At 47.7% G+C, this 20,447-nt stretch overlaps 1 protein-coding gene across 1 annotated transcript in view; it reads left to right on the top strand.

The window, feature by feature from the left end:
* ATG7 (autophagy related 7) overlaps positions 1-20,447 on the top strand; it is a 194,089-nt gene that overhangs the window by 70,822 nt on the left and 102,820 nt on the right. The window contains exon 17 of the mRNA XM_049766270.1: positions 9,871-9,951. Coding sequence (XP_049622227.1) covers positions 9,871-9,951 — 81 coding nt within the window. The remainder of the gene's footprint in view (positions 1-9,870; positions 9,952-20,447) is intronic.

Here is a 20,447-nt window from a genome sequence, read left to right as displayed (position 1 = left end):
GCCTTTATTTTTGGCTACTCCAGGAAGAGAAAGCAGGGGAAGAACTTCCCAGCACCTCGAGGCTGTGTGGTCCATTCACGGGGTGAGCACTCCAGGCGGGCGGCTGTGTAGATGAGGGGCCTCGGGTTGCAATGTGGGGCACAGATTCAGCACCCCCTCCTCTTTCTGGCTCTCGAAGACAAGTCGTTTCCTGTGGGAAGGAAACTCGGTCAGCCCCCCTGTGTGTGCTCTGGGTACAGAGGAGGTCCTGGGCCTCTGCATCTCTGAGATTGTATCTGTCTTTGACCCTGGTGGGATGGAATGGAGAAGGAAGGTGAGACAGAGCCTTGTACCTCCACTTCCCCCCACAAACACTCATGGAGTGGGAGTTGTTGATCTTGAAAGCCATTTTTAGGAGAGAGGAAAGTTTCTGAGGAAATTTGAGGTGTCTGGGTTTTCTTGGGTTTGAGGAATTAGTGTCTCAGACCTGGAAGCGTGCAGCAGTGGGTGTCAACTGCTCTCTTCATAAGGTTCATAAGGTGGTTTTTACCATCTAAATAGACACTGCATTAATATAAAAAATCCCTGCACTTACAACCTCAGTCATGATAGGCCCAAGTCAAGATGCTTAATGGTGTGTCCCAGTCGGCATGAAATCGGACTCTGAACATATGGCAGCTCCTGCTTCCCCAGAGGAATGTCACTGGAGTCCACCACACGCTGGAAGCTTCCGTTAGATTGAACTTCAGACCGTTTGACATCTGCCCTCTTCAGGGTGGGTCTCCTTTGAAGACAAAAACGTGGTTGGTGGAGACCTTAGCCTCGCATTGAGCTGTTGGCTTGCCAGCAAGCAGATCTTCTCAATTTTTTTTTCCCCGAGTTGTCTTTTCCTGGCTCCTGGGGCAATGGCTAAGTTTTGGGAGATCAGACCCTTCTCTCTGTGTCTTTGGCGGGGACACAGCTCAGGCCCTGGTCAATGTGCCGCCCAAGTTGGTGAAGCATCAAGAGTGACTGATGGGGGGTTTAGAGCATTCAGTGAAGAATTCAGGGTGGCCAAGGAAGGATCCAGAGCAACTAGTGAAGGATCTAGAGTGACTGGAGAGGGATTTAGAGTTATTATTGAGAAATCTATAGGGCCAGAGAGATAGCACAGTGGTAGGGAGTTTGCCTTGCATGCAGCCAATGCAGGACTGACTCTGGTTTGATTCCCAGTTTCCCATATGGTCCCCTGAGCCTGCCAGGAGCCAGGAGTAACCCCTGAGTGCCACCGGGTGTGATTCCCCCCCCCCCCAAAAAAAAAGAGAAATCTATCTATGATGACTAGTTAGTAGCATACAAAGACTGATGAGAGATCTGGGGTAACCAGTGAGAGATCTGGAATGACTCAGAGGAGATTTAAAGTGCACGGAGGGATCCGGGCAACCAGGAAGGGACCAGAGTGGCCAGGCTGCTGCTCATTTTCAGGGCAGCACTCTGAGAAGGAGAACCAAGGTGGCCGGCCTCAGCTGATTCCAGGACAGCCTCTGTCCTGCCAAGGAGCGAGTAGGAGCTGCTTTGTCTGGGGCTGAATGTGCTCTGGGTTCCCAGGCTCTTTTGAATAGCAGCCCCAAATGTATCCGCCCTTTCTCGGGTGTCGGACCTGCCAGCCCCTTGGTTCTCGGGACTTTTTGAATTCTTTGTTTTAGTTCCTTTAAGAAAAGTAGCACAAAGCCAGATCTGGGGCTGATCTGGGGCTGGGGGTGTTTCTGAGAGAGCACAGCACTGAGCTGGAGCTTGCCCAAGCAGGCGTTCTGGGGGCCCATCTGCCCATCCTGTACCCGCAATCCTCAGGCTTGCAGTTTTTGGGTAGATTTGTTTTATTTATTTATTTATTTTGTTTGTTTGTTTGTTTGTCATACCCTGTGGGGCTCAGGGGTTACTCCTGGCTCTGCGTTCAGAAATCGCTCCTGGCAGGCATGGTGGAGCATATGGGATGCCAGAATTCGAACCACGGTTTGTCCTGGACCAACTGCGACTGCTGTGCTATCTTTCCGGCCCCAGGCTTGCAGATTTAAAATTCACAAAGCTGTGTTCCTGGGCCCCTGGGGATCCTCACAGCTTCCTGATAGACTCAGAAGCACATATTCCCAAGGAAAGAATGGCCCCACTCTATACTCAGTCCCCATCTGGGAGCTGACCAGGGAAGGGGCAGGATCTGGGGTGCCTCGTATCTGCTGTGACCTGCCACCCAGCCATTTTTCCTTCTCCCGCCCATTCCTTCAACATGGGTGCCAGCCATGCGGATGCGGGCCCCATTGGGTTCAAAGAAGCCACCCTCTGTCTTCACTTGCTTTTCTACTCGTCGGGACTGGCAGAGGAAAACTAAGCCACTGGGATATCCTGAAGTTTCATCCCAAAGAGATCCAAGGAAAGAGGGATTTGGGTACAAGATGTGGACCTTCCTGTGAGACCCTGGGAGAGAAGGGCTTGATCTTACCCTGAGGGATGACATCCCCTCTTGTCCAGATTCAAAGGCCAATAGGTGTGTAACCCACAGCACTGCCTCTGCTCCCATGTTCCCTGATTACTTGGGACCTCCCCCAGCAGCAGGATTGGGCCCTCTCTGAAAGCTAAGGGGTACCACAACGCAGGGTGTTCTGAGATCCACCAGGATACTGTGTGGCTATGAGTGAAGAACAATTGGTGTAGGTATTGGGGTGGTCTGGTACAGAACCGGGTTTAAAGTTGGTCCAGGGGTTCACACACCTGTATCAGAACACATCTCCCAGCCAGCCCTTTCCCAAAACGACCAGGCGATGACCTCCAAGGATTCGGGGGGGGGGGTGTGACCCCCCCAACTCCCACCCAAACTTGGAATAGAGAGCTTCTTTGGGTAAAAGAGATAGAACAGTGGATAGGGTGCTTGCCTTCCCCACACACAGGCGACTGACCACATTTCAGTCCCCCGCACTATATATGTTCCCTGAGCTCTGCCAGGAGTGATCCCTTAGTTCTGCTGGATATGGTTCAGCCTTCTGTCCCCCCCCAGTAAATAAAATAAAATAAGGCTTCTTGGTCACATCATTGGAATAAAGTGCCATGCCCAGGAGTCCCAGAGTACATCCTGTTCTCTGGCCTGACCTTGAACTTGGGGTCCCACCAATGGTAGTCTGTTTCCTGAGGACTCTTGAGCCCTCACCCCTACCCAAACAGGTGGGGTGCCCAAACAGGGCACATGCAAGGACACTCCTACTTTCTCTGCAGGATGGCAGCATGCCCTGTTCATAGGGTGCTATATACCCCTGGCCACCAGCCCCCAGGTCCCTCCTATTTGCTGGGGAGTTAGCACCCTTGAGCGAGACACCCTGACTAGCTGTCGTTGTCAGTCCCTCCCCATTAGCTACCCAGTCCCAGAGAACTGGCATCTAACCCCCCTTCAGTTCTCCAGAAGTCAACACAAGAAACGCACGTTGGGGATTGTGTGGAAGCACAGACACCGAAACTTGTGGTTTTGTACTTCATGGCCCCGTTTTGAAAATGTTCAAACCTGGACTCCTGATGCAGTGCTGTGTACCTGGGTTACTGTGCTTTTGATGATTCTCATGAGGGTGTGACCACCCTCATGAGATAGAGTCTAGTCACCCCAGATGACTCCCTTAGCCCTATGCAATCACTAATGAGTCTTCATTCTCTTAGGGTCCACTTTGATCTCTCCTTTAATCTTTTCTGTATCAAGTAGGGCAAAATACAATGACTATAAATCCTAAAAATTAGTGTGGGGCTACGAAAACGGCTCAGTGGTAGGGCTTATGCCTCAGCCATGTGAGATCCTGCATTCCACCCAGGACACAGAGATTTAAATGGTGAGATGTCAGAGCCGGGTAAGGCCTGGCCCCTTTAAGGAATCCCCCGCAACCATAGGGAGCTAGATCAAGGGGGCGCCTGGGAATGCAGTGTCTAGTATTCACCCAGCACCACGTGACCCTCCAGGTGTAACCCCCAAATCTGTTGGACCACACTTGCCTGGGCAGCCCCAGGGTACGGCTCTTGCCCTGCAAGTGATCAACCTGGGTTTGATCCCTGTCACTACATATGGTCCCCCAAGTCCTACTAGGAATTTGAATCCCAAGAACCACAGGTGTATGTGTGTGTGTGTGTGTGTGTGTGTGTGTGTGTGTGTGTGTGTGTGTGTGTGTGTGTGTGTGTGTGTGAAAGAGAGAGACAGAGAGAACAAGTGCTTATTTAATGTGGTTTTCATAAGATCTAGACTTAAGATTTTCATTTGTTTTTGCTTATAAACCAGCAGCTCTTGGGCTGCTCCCAGCTTGGGGGAGGGAAGATGGGGAGTGTCACCCCTGGCAGTGCTTAAACCCGGGCCTTTTGAATGTAAAGCATAAGCTTGCCCCTAGGGTTAATTTTTTAAAACAGTAGCTGTTTGATATTGAACTCCCCTAGGGAAGAGTAACTGCAACTTTTATGCTGCAAGCGGCTTCTGTCTTACAGTGCCAGTGTGATTTCGGTGAATCCACTTCAGGGAGAGTGGGTTGCTCGAACCAGGCGTACGGAGAAATATGAAATGTGAAATAAATGAAACCACACGGAGAATGTGGGGTCAAGACGTTTCTGGCAGGAGTGTGACAAGTTTAATTTTTTGAGCAGGGAAATTTCTAGGGGTAAAATTAGCCACAGGCGAAGAAGAATTGCAATCACAAAGCCAATTGCAATCACAACAATAACAATACCTAAGCTATGTGTGTGACTTAAAAATTCTAAATTACAAGAAAGTCACAGCTCAAGGTAACTCCCTGCAAGCCACTTAAAATGCAAAATCAGGATTAGGAGGAAGTAGGAAATATCTAGAAACTTGATCCTTCAGAGGTCAAGTAAAGGGCGGTACCAAAATCCCCAAGAATGAGCTTCCCTATTTCTAAAGAAGAGTCAATAATCAAAATCTGCATTCGGGTTACGCCCTTGATTACCAGAAACTGCAGTCGCAAGGAGTATATTTGAAAAGGAGAGAAAAATTGTTTTTGCTTTTAGGACTGACTATATCCAGAAAAAAGGGGTTCTCAGATAAACTTTGGTGCTGGAATTTCTGAGCCAAATTATTTGATAGAGGTCAATATTTTGCCTGATATAAACAAAGGAGAGGTAGTCAGATACTGGCTGAAAATGTAATGCCAGGTGTCTCTTTGGAAATTCCTCAACCATCCACGCAGGGGAAAAAGGCGTCCACAGCGGGCCTTTTGAGGAACCCCATGGGGGTTAAATTAGTTCTAGCCACCAGGAAAATCTGAGGATACATCTGGTGGGCTGAGCCCACCTAAAAGCTTAGGCATGCCCGGGCACTTTTAGAACTTTTAGGGACCAGGGGATAGGATAGTGACTAAGATCTTGTAGGTAGCAGGCCCCATTTCATCTCCAGCTGCATATGGTCCTCCTGAATCCTGCCAGGAGTGGTCCCTGACCAGAGTCAGAAGCAAGCCTTGAGCACAGCCAAATGTGGAACAGGAATAAAGAAGAAGGAGGGGGCCTGGAGAGATAGCACAGCGGCGTTTGCCTTGCAAACAGCCAATCCAGGACCAAGGTGGTTGGTTCGAATCCCGGTGTCCCATAAGGTCCCCCGTGCCTGCCAGGAGCTATTTCTGAGCAGACAGCCAGGAGTAACCCCTGAGCACCACCGGGTGTGGCCCCCCCCCCCAAAAAAAAACAAGAAGAGGGAGGGAGGGAGCGAGGGAGGGAGGGAAGGAAGGAAGGAAGGAGCTGTGTGTCAGAAGTTAAGAGTACTTACTTTGAGCTGTGTCAAAGTATTCTTTGTTCCTAGTCCAAAATAGAAATAATTTGGATGTCACTTTATGAAACTGTTAAGGTTATGTGTGTATGGTTTGGGGGCCATACTTTGCTCTACCCAGTTCTTACTCCTGGCTCTGCACTCAGGAATCACTGCTGGTGGACTCCTGGGACCAGATAAAGCACAGGGTTCGACTGCATGCAGCACCATATGCCCTCCCTTTTATAGCATCTCTCTGGCCCTCAGCAGTGTGTTATTAAGAGGTCATCACAGTCCTGAGACTGGAGGCTGAAAGATCATCACTAAGTGATTGTCCTAAGCCATTGTCATTTTATTCTGAGGTTCACTACGAGGCTCACTAAATTGTTTTCTCGATTATTTAGTGTTTTATTTCTGTGAAGAACTCTTGAACTTGAATCATTGTGAAATCTCTTTAAGTGAATTTTTATTTGTTTTAGATTCACACTCAGTGGTGCTAGGGAGATCTTATGATATGCTGGGGAGAGGACCCAATGGCTATGTGCATGGCAAATGCCCTACCCGCTGTACTATCTCTCTGACCCCTTAAAGTAAATTTTAAAAAAATCAACTATTAAAAAAAATAAAAAAAAAAAAAAGAGCCGGAGAGATAGCATGGAGGAAGGGCATTTGCCTTGCATGCAGAAGGATGGTGGTTTGAATCCGGCATCCCATATGGTCCCCCTAGCCTGCCAGGAGTAACCCTGAGCAGCCGAGTGTGACCCCCCAAAAAAAACAAAACAGTCAATTATTTGGGGGTAAGAGGAAGCTCTCAAGCAGTGCTCAGGAGACCTGGGATCTACCCAGAAGTTTAACGCCGTCTCTTAGGATGCTGTAGTCTCCCAACAGTGCTCAGGATTGTCACTGTTGTCATACAGCTGTAAAATCACTTTACTTTTTCCTTTAAGTTTTCTGAGTTAATTAGCACAAGTACCCTTAATTTATGTTAACCCTGATCCTCGGGTGATTTATGTTAAACTCTTCTAGTAAACCTGGCAGGGAAAGCAGCAAAAATAGAAGAGGCTTGCCTGGCTCAGTAAGATTCAAGAAGCTGCTCCATATCCCTGTCCAAAATGCACCTTTGTCCATGACTCTGCCTGGTTTATTCTGTGTGAAACTATAAGCTGAGACCCCCATAGGCCATGTCCTGAGCAATTATGCTTGGGGGGGACCATGTGATGCCAGGGATTGAATCAGGTGGCATCATGCAAGCTGTGTGCCTTAATCCCCCTGTTGTAGCTCCCTGGTCCCTCACTGTGAATTCTCTTTTTGGTTTTTGGGCCACACTCGGCGGTGCTCAGGGATTACTCCTGGCTATCTGCTCAGAAATAGCTCCTGGCAGGCACGGGGGGCCATATGGGACACCGGGATTCGAACCAACCACCTTTGGTCCTGGATCGGCTGCTTGCAAGGCAAACACTGCTATGCTATCTCTCCGGGTCCCGACTGTGAATTCTCTTAAGTCTGTACCAATGTCGGGGTCAGAGCGGTGGCACAAGTGGTAGGGTGTTTGCCTTGCATGCACTGACCTAGGACGGACCACTGTCCGATCCCTTCCCCCCCCCCCCCCCCCCCCCGTCCCATATGGTCCCCCAAGCCAGGGGCAATTTCTGATAGCCAGGAGTAACCCCTGGGCATAACTGGGACTGGGTGTGGCCCAAAAACAAACAAACATCTGTACCAAGAGTTTCTCTAGGTATTTCTCTCAGGGTTTGATTTTTTTTCTTTTTTTTCTTTTTGGTTTTTGGTTTTTGGGTCACACCTAGTGACTCTCAAAGATTACTCCTGGCTGTGTGCTCAGAAATTGCTCCTGGCTCAGGGGACCATATGGAATGCTCGGAATTGAACCAGGGTCCATCCTGGATCAGCCAGGTGCAAGGCAAACGCCCTACCACTGTGCTATCACTTTGGCCACGAGGTTCGATTTTTTTTGTTTTGTTTTGTTTTTTCGGGCCACACCTGTTTGATGTTCAGGGGTTACTCCTGGCTAAGTGCTCAGAAATTGCCCCTGGCTTGGGGGTCCATATGGGACGCCAGGGAATCAAACGAGGTCCTTCCTTGGCTAGCGCTTGCAAGGCAGACACATATAGCACCCCGAGGTTCGATTTTCTAAGGATCGGTGTAGTGTGGACAAGTTATATAGACTCAGAGATTCGTTTCTTTCCAGAGTTTGCAGTTTAGACTATGTTTGGGGTGTACTGAGGTTTCTGATGGGGCTAATGAGGGCAGCAACGGTGACTGTCCTGTACTGGTGAGACTGGAGTCTGTTGAACTGTCACGGAGACTTGGAAGTAGGGAAGAAAGGGCCAAGCAGAGAAACTCCACTGACCCACAGACAAGGCTCCGAGTATGTGTTGGGAGGAGCTGAGGATTGGGGGAGAATCCCCATGAAACTTGGCCATCACTATGTGTCTTCCTGACTCAGATAGCTCCACTGTCCTGAGCTTGATTTTGTCCATGCAAAACCAGGGGTCACTGGGAAGATCAGGGAGAGCAACTCAAGAAAATTTGGGTCATCTGACTGTTCTGGCTGAGCCCCTAGAATCGTCCCATTCATATTTTATTTTATTTTATTTTTGGTTTTTGGGTCACACCTAGCAGCGCTCAGGGGTCACTCCTGGCTCTACACTCAGAAATCACTCCTGGCAGGCTCAGGGGACCATATGGGATGCTGGGATTCGAACCACCGTCCTTCTGCATGTAAGGCAAACGCCCTATCTCCATGCTATCTCTCTGGCCCCCTATTCATATTTTTAGTACCCATATCTGAATGGTATTCTGGGTGGTTTAAAACTCCCTTTTGGGGGGCCGGAGAGATAGCATGGAGGTAAGGCATTTTTCTTTCTTTTTTTTTTTTTTTGTTTTTGGGCCACACCCGGCAATGCTCAGGGGTTACTCCTGGCTGTCTGCTCAGAAATAGCTCCTGGCAGGCACAGGGGACCATATGGGACACCGGGATTCAAACCAACCACCTTTGGTCCTGGATCGGCTGCTTGCAAGACAAACACTGCTGTGCTATCTCTCCGGGCCCAGGCATTTTTCTTTCATGCAGAAGATCTTTGGTTCGAAACCCGGCATCCCATATGGTTCCCCGAGCGTGCCAGGAGCGATTTCTGAGCATAGAGACAGGAGTAACTCCTGAGTGCTGCCGAGTGTGGATCCCCCCCCCCCCCAAAAAAAAAAAACTCCCTTTTGGAAGAATCATCCTTTACTGGACCCCTCCCATAACTTGTAGCTTTCTTGCTTTCCATTCCCTTTACTTAAATAAAACTTTTACTAAATTGGGGGAAGGGAATTAAAATGAAGCTCCTTTTTGGTAAAGACCCAGTTTGAATCCCTGGCTATAAGTCACAGAAGTCCAGTGGGTCCTGCTGGCGTTGAAGTCAGCTGTGATTTGGACATTTATGCTCAAGGGGGCACTGTTGGCCCAGGAATGGTGCTTTCCTGCCTCTCTTCCTAGACCTGCAAGTGAGGGAGGGAGCCGAGTTTCTAGGCTCTTCCTCACTCTGATTCTGGGGTCTTCTCACCCCTGGGTCTGACCTTCTGTTTTCTCCTTGGAACACAGTCACCCATAGTCTCCATCATGCTCATGAACTCATGAAGCAGTGTCATAAACTTGCCAGCCCTGACGTTTCTAAGGACATTTATGAAAATGATTTGACAGCTTTCTTTTTCAATTTGAGCCCCTTGCTTTCTGGGGCTCTGAGCCCCAGGCCCTCCGAGTGCTGCTTCTCAGATGCTTGCATCAGAAGACACATCCAGGGGCCCAGAGAGATAGCACAGAGGCATTTGCCTTGCAAGCAGCCGATCCAGGACCAAAGGTGGTTGGTTCGAATCCCGGTGTCCCATATGGTCCCCCGTGCCTGCCAGGAGCTATTTCTGAGCAGACTGCCAGGAGGAACCCCTGAGCACTGCCAGGTGTGGCCCAAAAAACAAAAAACAAATCAAAACAAAACAAAAAACCAGAAGACACATCCAGGCAGTCCTGTCTGGGCTTCATTCCTGCTGCTCCTCTGGGCCAAGATCAGGTCAGCCCCGATGTGTCAGATATAAGGGGGCTGTTCTTCACCCTGCCTGATGGGAATTTTTCATCTGATTTCTAGATCCGTGGGTTCCTGTCACGGTTCGACAACGTCCTTCCTGTCAGCCTGGCCTTCGACAAGTGCACGGCTTGTTCTTCCAAAGTAAGTCACTCTGTAACTGAGCCCACCTTCACCAGCCAGGACACCAGAAAGGGGGGACACTTTGTGGGTAACTGGGGCCAGATAGGGGGATATAAAATATAAAGGAAACAAGAAACCTCAGAGGAATTTCTTTCTTTTTTTTTTTTTTTTTTTATTGCTGTATTTCTGTTTTGTTTTGGAGTCACATCCAGCAATGCTCAATATTCTGTACTCAGAAATCACTCCTGGCAGTGCTCATGGGATGCTGGGGATTGAACTTGGCTCAGCTGTGTGCAAGGCAAGCACCCTCCCTGCTGCCCTCGCTCTCCAGACCTCAGAGGAATTTATTGTTTCTTTCCTTCATTTTATTTGTTCCCTGAGAGAGTTGTCTGAGTAGATCATGTCCAGAGATGACCTAAAGTAGCTATCCATCTCAGTGCCAGGTTTGGACCAGTAGATTTTTTTTTTTTTTTTTTTTTTTGAGGATGGGCATACCCAGTGGCAGTGTTCAGGGTTACTCCTGGCTCTGTGCTCAGAAATCACTCCTGGCTCGGTGGACCATATGGGATGCTAGGGATCGAACCCGCTTCCATCCTGGGTCAGCACAGACAAACACCCTACCACTGTGCTACCACTCCATGGACCAATAGATTTTGACTAGAACTTGACTGGCCTTGGTCCCTCCCAGAACATCTCTCCATTTCTCAAACCATGTCTCAAGGTCACTGGGAAGATGAGATCTCCGGATTATAGCTTTTGGAAATCTACATCCTAACAAAGTCAACTGATATTAAGGGACTAGGAATGGGGAGCTATTGAAAGGTTTCATTCGCTTTCATCTTTCCGGAAGCTCTCAAATAGAGCTGGCAGACTGGGAAGTAGCTGACAGGACCCTCAAACCTTCATAACTGGGTATCCTGAATGTGGTAGGGGTGACCCCAGTGCTTCCTGAGCTCCTGTCCCCCCAGTGAAATTTTAATATAGCTGCTGCATCACCCACTGTAAGGGACAGTGTCTTGGTGTGTGCCAAGAAAAGTCAGGGCTTCTCAGTGTTTGATAGAGTTGATGCTGGTCTGAGTCTTGTGTGTGCTGCCTGCTAGAAGTCCATTAGCCTCTCAGTATCCTTTATAGCTTGTGACTCAAGGGTTATATCTGGCTATGCGCTCAGGAATCGCTCCAGGCTTGGGGGACTATATGGGACGCTGGGAGATCAAACTGCAGTCCGTCCTAGGCTAGCGCGTGCAAGGCACGCCTTACCACTTGTGCCACTGCTCCGGCTCTATTGGGGTGCAGTCTTAGGCAAGGGACTCAATTCTAGGAGACCATATGATATGGGTGGGAGATCAACTCTGAGCCTAAGAGCTTCTGAGACCACTTTGCATGGAAGTAATACCATTCCTTTCTCTTAAAAGCCCCCTTAGAGTTGATGGTATTGGGCTGCGCCCAACATGCGTCCCTACATGTTTTGAATTCTTTTTCTCCTTTCCACATACCAGAAATGGCTCATGGATGCCCTCAGCACATTTTTTTTGGTCCTCTTTTGTGACTGGAGCTCAAGTCAGTGGTTTCCCATGCCATAACCCTACTCCATCGTCACTGAAATCTGTCCCTCAAGGCGGGCCTCAGACTGGCCATGTGCTTCTCCATCCCCAGAGAGGCAAGAGCTTTAGGGTTCTGTGCTCCCCACCTCTTTGAATGGCTGAGCTAACTGGTGTCAAAGCAGCTTGACTTTGTTGGTTTGCATAGTGAGGTCATTTGGCACAGGTGCGAGAAGTTGTTTTGTGCCTTTCTGTCGATCTGACTAATCAGCAAAAATAAAGGTAATTAGGTTCTCCAGCGAAACACAAATGCTCCCTCTTGCTTGTTTTATTTCTAATTAAATTAGCCCTTGAGACGATCTTGCGGAGAAAAGAATCACTTTCACATTCGTTTGCTGTGGCCCCCCGGTGCTTTGAGAAAGAGAATAGCTGTGCATTTTTTTTCTCCACTGTAAGCATTACTTTGAGAGAAGTAGGTATCACTGTTTTGTACGCGAAATGATTTCCTCTTGGTGGTCAGTCTCCAAGCCCTGCCGTACATAAACACACCGGACGATTTAATACAGACTGACTTGGATTTTAACAGCTGTGCTATTCCCATAGCGATCACTTTTCATGTGGTCCGGGTATTAAATTTCCTTTGTGCTGAAAAGTTTGTTTCATTGGTGCACGTATTTCCTTACAGTAGAAACACAGCATTTACTTACTTGGCTAGCTTCTTTATGCACTTAGAAGCACGTCGTCCTCTATCATCTGCAAGCCCCGCGTTAATACTTTGAAATGACAAATCCAATTACATCTTCCCTCTCCACGCATGTGCATTTTTCTTAACGCATACTTAGCATAATGGATATTTTCATACTGAATCATATCACAGTTGTTGCTATCTAGAAGATTCTGAAGGGCTAAAACTGGCTTTTAAAATTTTCTCCTTTGGGCCCGGAGAGATAGCACAGCGGCGTTTGCCTTGCAATCAGCCGATCCAGGACCAAATCCTGGTTTGAATCCCGGTGTCTCAGATGGTCCCCCATGCCTGCCAGGAGCTATTTCTGAGCAGACAGCCAGGAGTAACCCCTGAGCATCGCAGGGTGTGACCCAAAAACTAAAAAAAAAAAAAAAAAAAAAATTTCTCCTTTGACATTCATAAGGAAGCTTTTTTTTTTTTTTTTGACAGTTTTTGGTATTCTTGGCCTGTCTCTTCTAAAACCAAGGCCATTGCTGCTGTCTTGATTCAATCACAAAATAGAGACAGGAAAATCGCAAAGGTATATAATAAACATTTCTGAATGATAATGCCCTTGTTCTTTATATACGTTACACATGTGTACGAATATATATGTGGTATATGTTTGAATGTGTCTGTCTATGCATGTCTGTATATGTGTCTATATGTCACGTGTCATATTTTTTACATTTCTCTGCATATGTTATATATGTCTGCATATGTGTGAATATGCAGGTGGGTGTACATTTTGATGTATATTTTTGTATATCTGTAATGTGTACATGTCTGCACATATACACATCTGTCATGTATCTCTATATGCATATATGTTTGTATGTACTTATATGTGAGTGTTCATTTATAGGAAAAAGGCAGCCCTCTGCCTTTCTTACTTGATTTCTTACTTGACTTTGGCTTGGCATAGAGCCAAGTGAATTGTTGCTTTTTTCTTAAAAGATACAGAAAAGGGGCTGAAGCCATAACACAGCAGTAAGACATTTGCCTTGTGTGCAGCCAACCCAGGACAGATGGTGGTTTGAATCCCGGCATCCCATATGGTCCCCTATGCCTTCCAGGAGCGATTCCTGAGCACAGAGCCAGGAGTAACTCCTGAGTGCCACTGGGTGTGACCCAAAAACTAAAAAAATATATATACTTAATATATTTTTCTTCTATTTATATATATAAAATATATAATTTATATACATATTTTTCTTCTATTTATATATATAAATAGAATCTAGAAAGTGACTTTCATCCCAATTTCTGTTTATTTTTTTTTTTGGGGGCCACACCCATTTGACGCTCAGGGGTTACTCCTGGCTATGTGCTCAGAAATCGCCCCTGGCTTGGGGGGACCATATGGGACACCGGGGGATCTATCCGTCCTATGCTACTGCATGCAAGGCAGACACCTTACCTCCAGCGCCACCTACCCGGCCCCCCAATTTCTGTTTATTACTATGCTAGAATTTCTTTTTTTTGGTGGGGGGTCACACACACACACACACACACACACACACACACAAAACTGTTCTATAACAGAATTTGGATGGGGCCAGAGAGATAGCATGGAGGTAAGGCTTTTGCCTGTCATGCAGGATGGTGGTTCAAATCTCAGCATCCCAAATGGTTCCCCGAGCCTGCCAGGAGCGATTTCTGAATGTAGAGCCAGGAGTAACTCCTGAGTGCTGCTGGGTGTGACCCAAAAACCAAAAAAAACAAAAAAACAAAAACAAAAAAAAAAACAAAAACAAAAAAACAGAATTTAGAGACAACTAAAGTCCTTTGGAGTTTTTACTAAAGTGGGAGGAATATAATTCTGAGAATATATACATATTCTCTCTCTCATCTCATACAGTCGTCAACACATGTTTTTGACCTCTGAGCTACTGTAACCCCAACTTGAAAACATATTGTTTTATCTTTTTTTTTTTTTGCCATACCTGTATGTGGTGGTGTTAAGGGCTTAGTTCTTGCTCTACTCTCAAGAGTCACTCCTGGTAGGGGACCATATGGAGGGAGTGCTGGGGATTGAACCCAGGTAGGTCACGAGCAAGGCAAGTTAGGTCTCTGTACCTGTTGTACCCTCTCTCATTTTGGAAACCAATATTCTTGAAAGAATCTCTCATAAGTCTTGAAGTTCATTATTATAAGGCTGCCATCTCACCTTTTTGTTGTTGTTAAGATATTGGGGAATAGGGCCCGGAGAGATAGCACAGCGGCGTTTGCCTTGCAAGCAGCCGATCCAGGACCAAAGGTGGTTGGTTCGAATCCCGGTGTCCCATATGGTCCCCCGTGCCTGCCAGGAGCTATTTCTGAGCAGACAGCCAGGAGTAACCCTGAGCACCGCTGGGTGTGGCCCAAAAAAACAAAAACAAAAACAAAAAGATATTGGGGAATAGCTCTCTATTTTGATATGACTTGAAACATACCAAAAAAGTTGCAAGAACAATACAGGATTTCCTGTCTGCCCAGATTCCCCAGTTGACCAGTTGCTTTAGATTATCCAGATTTACCAGTTGCTTAGATTTTTTTTTTTTTTTTTTTTTTTTTTTTTTTTTTGGTTTTTTGGGCCACACCCGTTAGATGCTCAGGGGTTACTCCTGGCTACGCGCTCAGAAATTGCCCCTGGCTTGGGGGACCATATGGGACACCGGGGGATCGAACCGTGGTCCTTTCCTTGGCTAGCGCTTGTAAGGCAGACACCTTACCTCTAGCGCCACCTCGCCGGCCCCCAGTTGCTTAGATTTGCCCCATCTGTGTGTGTGTGTGTGTGTGTGTGTGTGTGTGTGTGAGAGAGAGAGAGAGAGAGAGAGAGAGAGAGAGAGAGAGAGAGAGAGAGAGAGAGAGAGAGAGAGAGAATAGAATCCTCCACTTCCACCCCTTCTCTTTTTTGAAACTTTTGTTTTGTTTTGTTTTGTTTTGGGGGGGGGTCACACCCTGTAGAGCTCAGAGATTCTTCCTGGCTCTACGCTCAGAAATCCCTCCTGGCAGGCTCAGGGGATCATATGGGTTGCCAGAATTTGAACCACCGTCCTTCTGCATGCAAGGCAAACACCCTACCTCCATGCTATCTCTCCGGCCCCCTCTTTTTTGAAACTTTAAGAGTAAATTGGTGGGGCCGGGCGGTGGCGCTAAAGGTAAGGTGCCTGCCTTGCCTGCGCTAGCCTAGGACGGACCGCGGTTCGATCCCCCGGTGTCCCATATGGTCCCCCAAGCCAGGAGCAACTTCTGAGCACATAGCCAGGAGTAACCCCTGAGCGTTACCGGGTGTGGCCCAAAAACCAAAAAAAGAAAAAAAAAAAAAAAAAGTAAATTGGTGTCCTTATCCTTGAACTAACGACACCATGTTGATGTTGTTTCCCCAGAATAAAGATCGCTTCTTACATAAACACAAGGCACAGGTTAAACCTCAGTAATGGGGGACTCTGTTACCTGCTCTGTCATCTGGGTCTCAGACGGTCTCCATCTTCTACAGTCTGCCAGCTGTTTTTCCAGTCTTTACTGGGTTCTGAGCCACAATTCACTTCAGGATTGGGCGTTGCCTAGAGTTGTCAGGCCTCTAACTCCCCTCTCTCTGGAAAAGTCCCTCAGGCTTTCTTTGTCTTTCTTAACCTCCACATTTTGACATCTTGCCAGTGATGCTGTCCGTTTCCCTCGGTTTGGATTTGTCTAATGTTTCTTTATGATTGGATTCAGATTGTGAATTTCTTTGGCCAGGATACCAAGGAAGCGATGATGTAGCCCTGTAGGGGGGCTGCTGCTGATGGATTTGCTCCCCTTGGGTGATGCTCGTTTACCATCCGCAACCGGGCAGAGCCTGGCTGCTGTGAACGTCAGCACCATTGCTCACAAATTCAAATCTGGGGTACACGGACAAGTCTAGAAATTGACAGGCCTGTTTCTCAGAGTTTGATATCTATATGTGCTGCTCTGATCTGGATAAAATAGACAGTCCATGAAGGTCTGTCACAAATCTAAAAGCAGAACCCTTGGTGGTGGGAATGTTGCACTGATGAAGGGGGGTATTCTGTTTATGACTGAAACCCCAACTACAAGCATACTTGTAATCATGATGCTTAAATATTTATAATAAAAATTTAAAAAATTGAGATAAAAAAAGAATTAAAACAGTTAAAACATAAAAATAAAAATAAGGGGCCGGGCGGTGGCGCTAAAGGTAAGGTGCCTGCCTTGCCTGCACTAGCCTTGGATGGACCGCGGTTCGATCCCCCGGTGTCCCATATGGTCCCCCAAGCCAGGAGCAACTTCTGAGCGCATAACCAGGAGTAACTCCTGAGCGTTACCGGGTGTGGCCCAAAAACCAAAAAATAAATAAAAATAAAAATAAAAAGGCAGAATCGGGGCCGGCAAGGTGGTGCTAGAGGTAAGATGTCTGCCTTGCAAGCGCTAGCCAAGGAAGGACCGAGGGACCACGGTTCGATCCCCCGGCATCCCATATGGTCCCCCCAAGCCAGGGGCAATTTCTGAGTGCTTAGCCAGGAGTAACCCCTGAGCATCAAACGGGTATGCCCCCCCCCCAAAAAAAATGGCAGAACCCTCCATTCTAACAAGTATCTGTACGTCAGTAAGGTGTGTTTTAATCAGGACACAAAGCAGTCCTTTCACTGCAGAAGCTCCCCTAAATCCTACACAGCCCATTCCCAGAGAGAGGATAAAGGCTGGCAAGGGCACCCCCATCTCTTTCTCTCTGGGACCCAAACAATAGCACAGCAGGGAGGGCACTTGCCTTGCACATACCCAACCCAGGATCAATCTCCAGCATTCCCATAATGGTCCCCCCAAGTATCTCCAGGAGTGATTCCTTAGTGCAAAGCCAGGACTAAGCCGGAATAAGCCCTAAGCACTGCTGGGTATGGACCCCACCCACACACACACACACACAAAAACCAAAGAAAAACCATCTTTTTTCCTCAGAGGAGTAAAGCGAGATGCTGGCTGTGGTTCTGTGTAGCCAGAGGTTTATTTCTGTGGACACATCTGCAGAGGGATGCCCTCACCTGCAGCCTTAGGAGACTCAAAGCCATGATGATGAGGCAGGCCTCAACTTTCCTGCCATCTGTGGCAGCTTTCCTGCCATAATGTAACAATGACTCCGTGAGGTCAAATACACTGTTAATTTTTTGTGACTAGGGCCAGAGAGATAGCATAGAGGTAGGGCATTTGCCTTGCATGCAGAAAGACGGTGGTTTGAATCCCAACATCCCATCTGGTCTCCCAAGCCTGCCAGGAGCGATTTCTGAGTGTAGAACCAGGAGTAACCCCTGAAAGCTGCCAGGTGTGGCCCAAAAAAACAAAGCAAAACAAAAAAAATTCTGCCTAGCAAGTGGCATCTCCTGTGTGAAAGACCTGCTGTGGACAGGCACTTAGCTACTTCCCACAGGGACCTGCTTCAACAGTGTGATCTGTGGGTGTGTCCTGAGGAGTTCTTGAAAATGGGATGTCAGAGACATGGGTGCCGTAAGCTCTTGTAAAGATGGAGGAGCTCATACTTTCTCTTTGCTCTTTCAGAGTCTTCCCTTTCTAACAACATATTTTCTTAAGCATGACATGCCTAAATCTAAATGTCAAAGAACCATCGCACAGTGGGTAGGTAGCTTACCTTGTAGGCAGCCAACCAAGGTTTGATCCATGGAATCCTATATATTCCCCTGAGCCTATCAGGAGTGATTCGTGATTATAGATCTAGGAGTCAGCCCTGAGCACTGCTAGGTGTGGCCCAAAGACAAAACAAAACAAAACAGAAACAAATACAAACACCATTACATGAGCTTTCTCTGTCCTAGTGTGTCTTATCGCCTTAGCAGCATGGGAACATCCCATTAAAGAGGTGGGAAGGCCATGTCTGAATCTTCTGTAAGTGGGTATTTTATTCTGTATTCGGGTCTGAACCTCAGCTGAGTGTCTTGAGTCACAGAGGACATTTGATATCACAGAGGGCAGACGTCCTCCAGGGCCACCTTCCAGTGGTGAGATAGACCCAGACAGTTGTCCAGACTGACACTGGGACAAACTCTGCAGTCAAGGCCAGCTTTTGGTTCTGGACTCTGACTGCAAATGAATTTCGTGAATGGCATTGAGCAGAAACGCCACACAGGAGATGGCACGTAGGAATTTTTTGACACACACAGGAGAGAGGCTGCAAGGAAGGTTTTTTCTGGGAGCAATCCATGTGCATAGGCCAGAGGCAAGAAGATGTGGCTTCTGTGGCTGTAAGTCGAGGATGACCATGGTGGCCTCGTCGCAGACACTTCCTTCTTGTGGATGCAGTCATGTTTCCTGAAGTGCCATTTCAGCATTGGCTTTTCTCCAAGTTGGAATCTGGTGGCACTTTGTGCATTGGTGGCAGTTGTTTTGAAGTTTCTGATTCTTTTATAAAGTTTTCTCACCTAGCCCCCAAGCTTAGGGGCTTTCCTGGCCTCCAGAACTCAGCAGCTGTGGTGGTGTGGTGTAGAGAGCAGGAAGTTGGGGGGATTTCCAGGGTTCTGGCTGTGTGTCCCAAATGACCAGGAACAAGGTGCCCCCCTACACCGCCCACCCCCATCTGCCTCCGTAACTTTTTTTGTTAAGTGAGTCACTTGGATGAGATCAGTTCTGGCCCTCAGTGGACATTGGAAGTTTCTAGTTCTTGAATTTCCTTTGTTTTTATTCTGTATTCCACAAACAATATGAGTTTTATTTTTTTGTTTTATTTTGTCTCGGTGTCACACACAGGAATGCTCAGGGCTTACTCCTGGCTCTGCATTCAGGGGTCTCTCCTGGCAGGCTCAGGGGACCATTTTTAATGCTGGAGATTGAACGCCAAATCAGTGGCGTTCAAGACAAGAGCTTTCCCCACTGTACTCTTCTCCCCAGACAATGCATTTGTAATGATGGGAAAGATGGTTTTTTGTTTTCTTTTGGGACCACACCTGGTAACACTCAGGGGTTACTTCAGACTTTGCGTTCAGAAATCGCTCCTGCTTTGGGGGACCATATGGGACACCGGGGATCGAACTGAGGTCCATCCTGGGTCAGCCGCATGCAAGGCAATTGCCCCTACTGTTGCGCTATCTCTCCAGCCCAGGGAAAGATGTTTTAAGATAAGACCCTCCAGTTTCTGCCGGCCATTGTTCTCTGTCCTTCTTTACTCAGTATGTTTCTAGGTAGACCTGGATGATTCTCTTCTCCAACATTCGTATTTCAGATTGGAAGTCTGTTGGAGAAAGAGGGAGAGCTCTGCCAGGCAGTGTCCATGCTGTTCCCGGGCCCTCGACTTTGATAGGGTTTTGAATCCCAATCGTTTACAGGACCCAGCCAGTACCCAGTTGGGAGAGCGCCCAGCACTCGTGCCAGGAATTCTTGCGTACACTCTCTCCATGGCAAATCTTATTCAAAGTTGGGCCTCTGCCAGGTCTTCCTTCTTCTTCCAGAAGGGACATAAATCTTGGGTTTGGAAAACGATGAGTAACCCCCCCAGCTCCCCTGTTCTATCTCCGTTACCCAGAGAGCCCTCCTGTCTTGGATTCCACATGTGATGGATTCCATATGCACATCGTGTATTGTAAACTGAATCCCACATCCTTGTCCATAGCAACGAGTGTTTGCTCGGTCTCCAGGTCCGCTGGGTTCCAGGAAGGACGTGGAATACCTAGCCAGAGCGAGTGTGGAGGCTGCAATCCCTAACCTCAGTGCTCCTGGTGTGCCATGACCTTGAAAATGCCTTGGCCATCTCTCCCTTATCTTTAGTGTCCTTGAACAGAAAGCAGAGAAAATATCTTGTTTCCCAGGGAAATGGCAGCGCCTGACATGAGTCCCTTTTTCTGCTGACCAGAGCACCCAGGCCTTTGCCTGCTGTTGGGACAGATGTTGACACCCAGAATGAGAAATAAGCCAAGACCCCTGTGCCCATAGAGTCTTCCTAGCCGTGTGGCACTCTGTGGCTTTCGTAATGACTCACAGCAGGTACAAAAGGCAGGGAACTTTCCCTTCTGGCTTATACCCACTTGCCCCATTCTGCCATGCATGGCCTCAAACACAGAAGCCTAGTTTTCTTGCTGGATCCCTTTTACTGTCCAGATCCAAAAGTCCTGGGCTATGCTCTCCCTCATTCTGCCTGGCCTCATCCTCCCTTCAGGAGATTGGAATTTGGGGTTCCTTCATTCCCAAGCATAGCCTTTGATGTGGTGGCTCTGAAATTGTGTCAATCAGGAGCCCCAGTGCAGACTGACCAGTGCAAGTCACACAATGGG

Source organism: Suncus etruscus, chromosome 20 (genome assembly GCF_024139225.1).
Source record: "Suncus etruscus isolate mSunEtr1 chromosome 20, mSunEtr1.pri.cur, whole genome shotgun sequence".
Taxonomy (NCBI): domain Eukaryota; kingdom Metazoa; phylum Chordata; class Mammalia; order Eulipotyphla; family Soricidae; genus Suncus; species Suncus etruscus.
The sequence above is the reverse complement of the archived record's forward strand: the minus strand, read 5'-3'. Positions and strand labels throughout refer to the sequence as shown.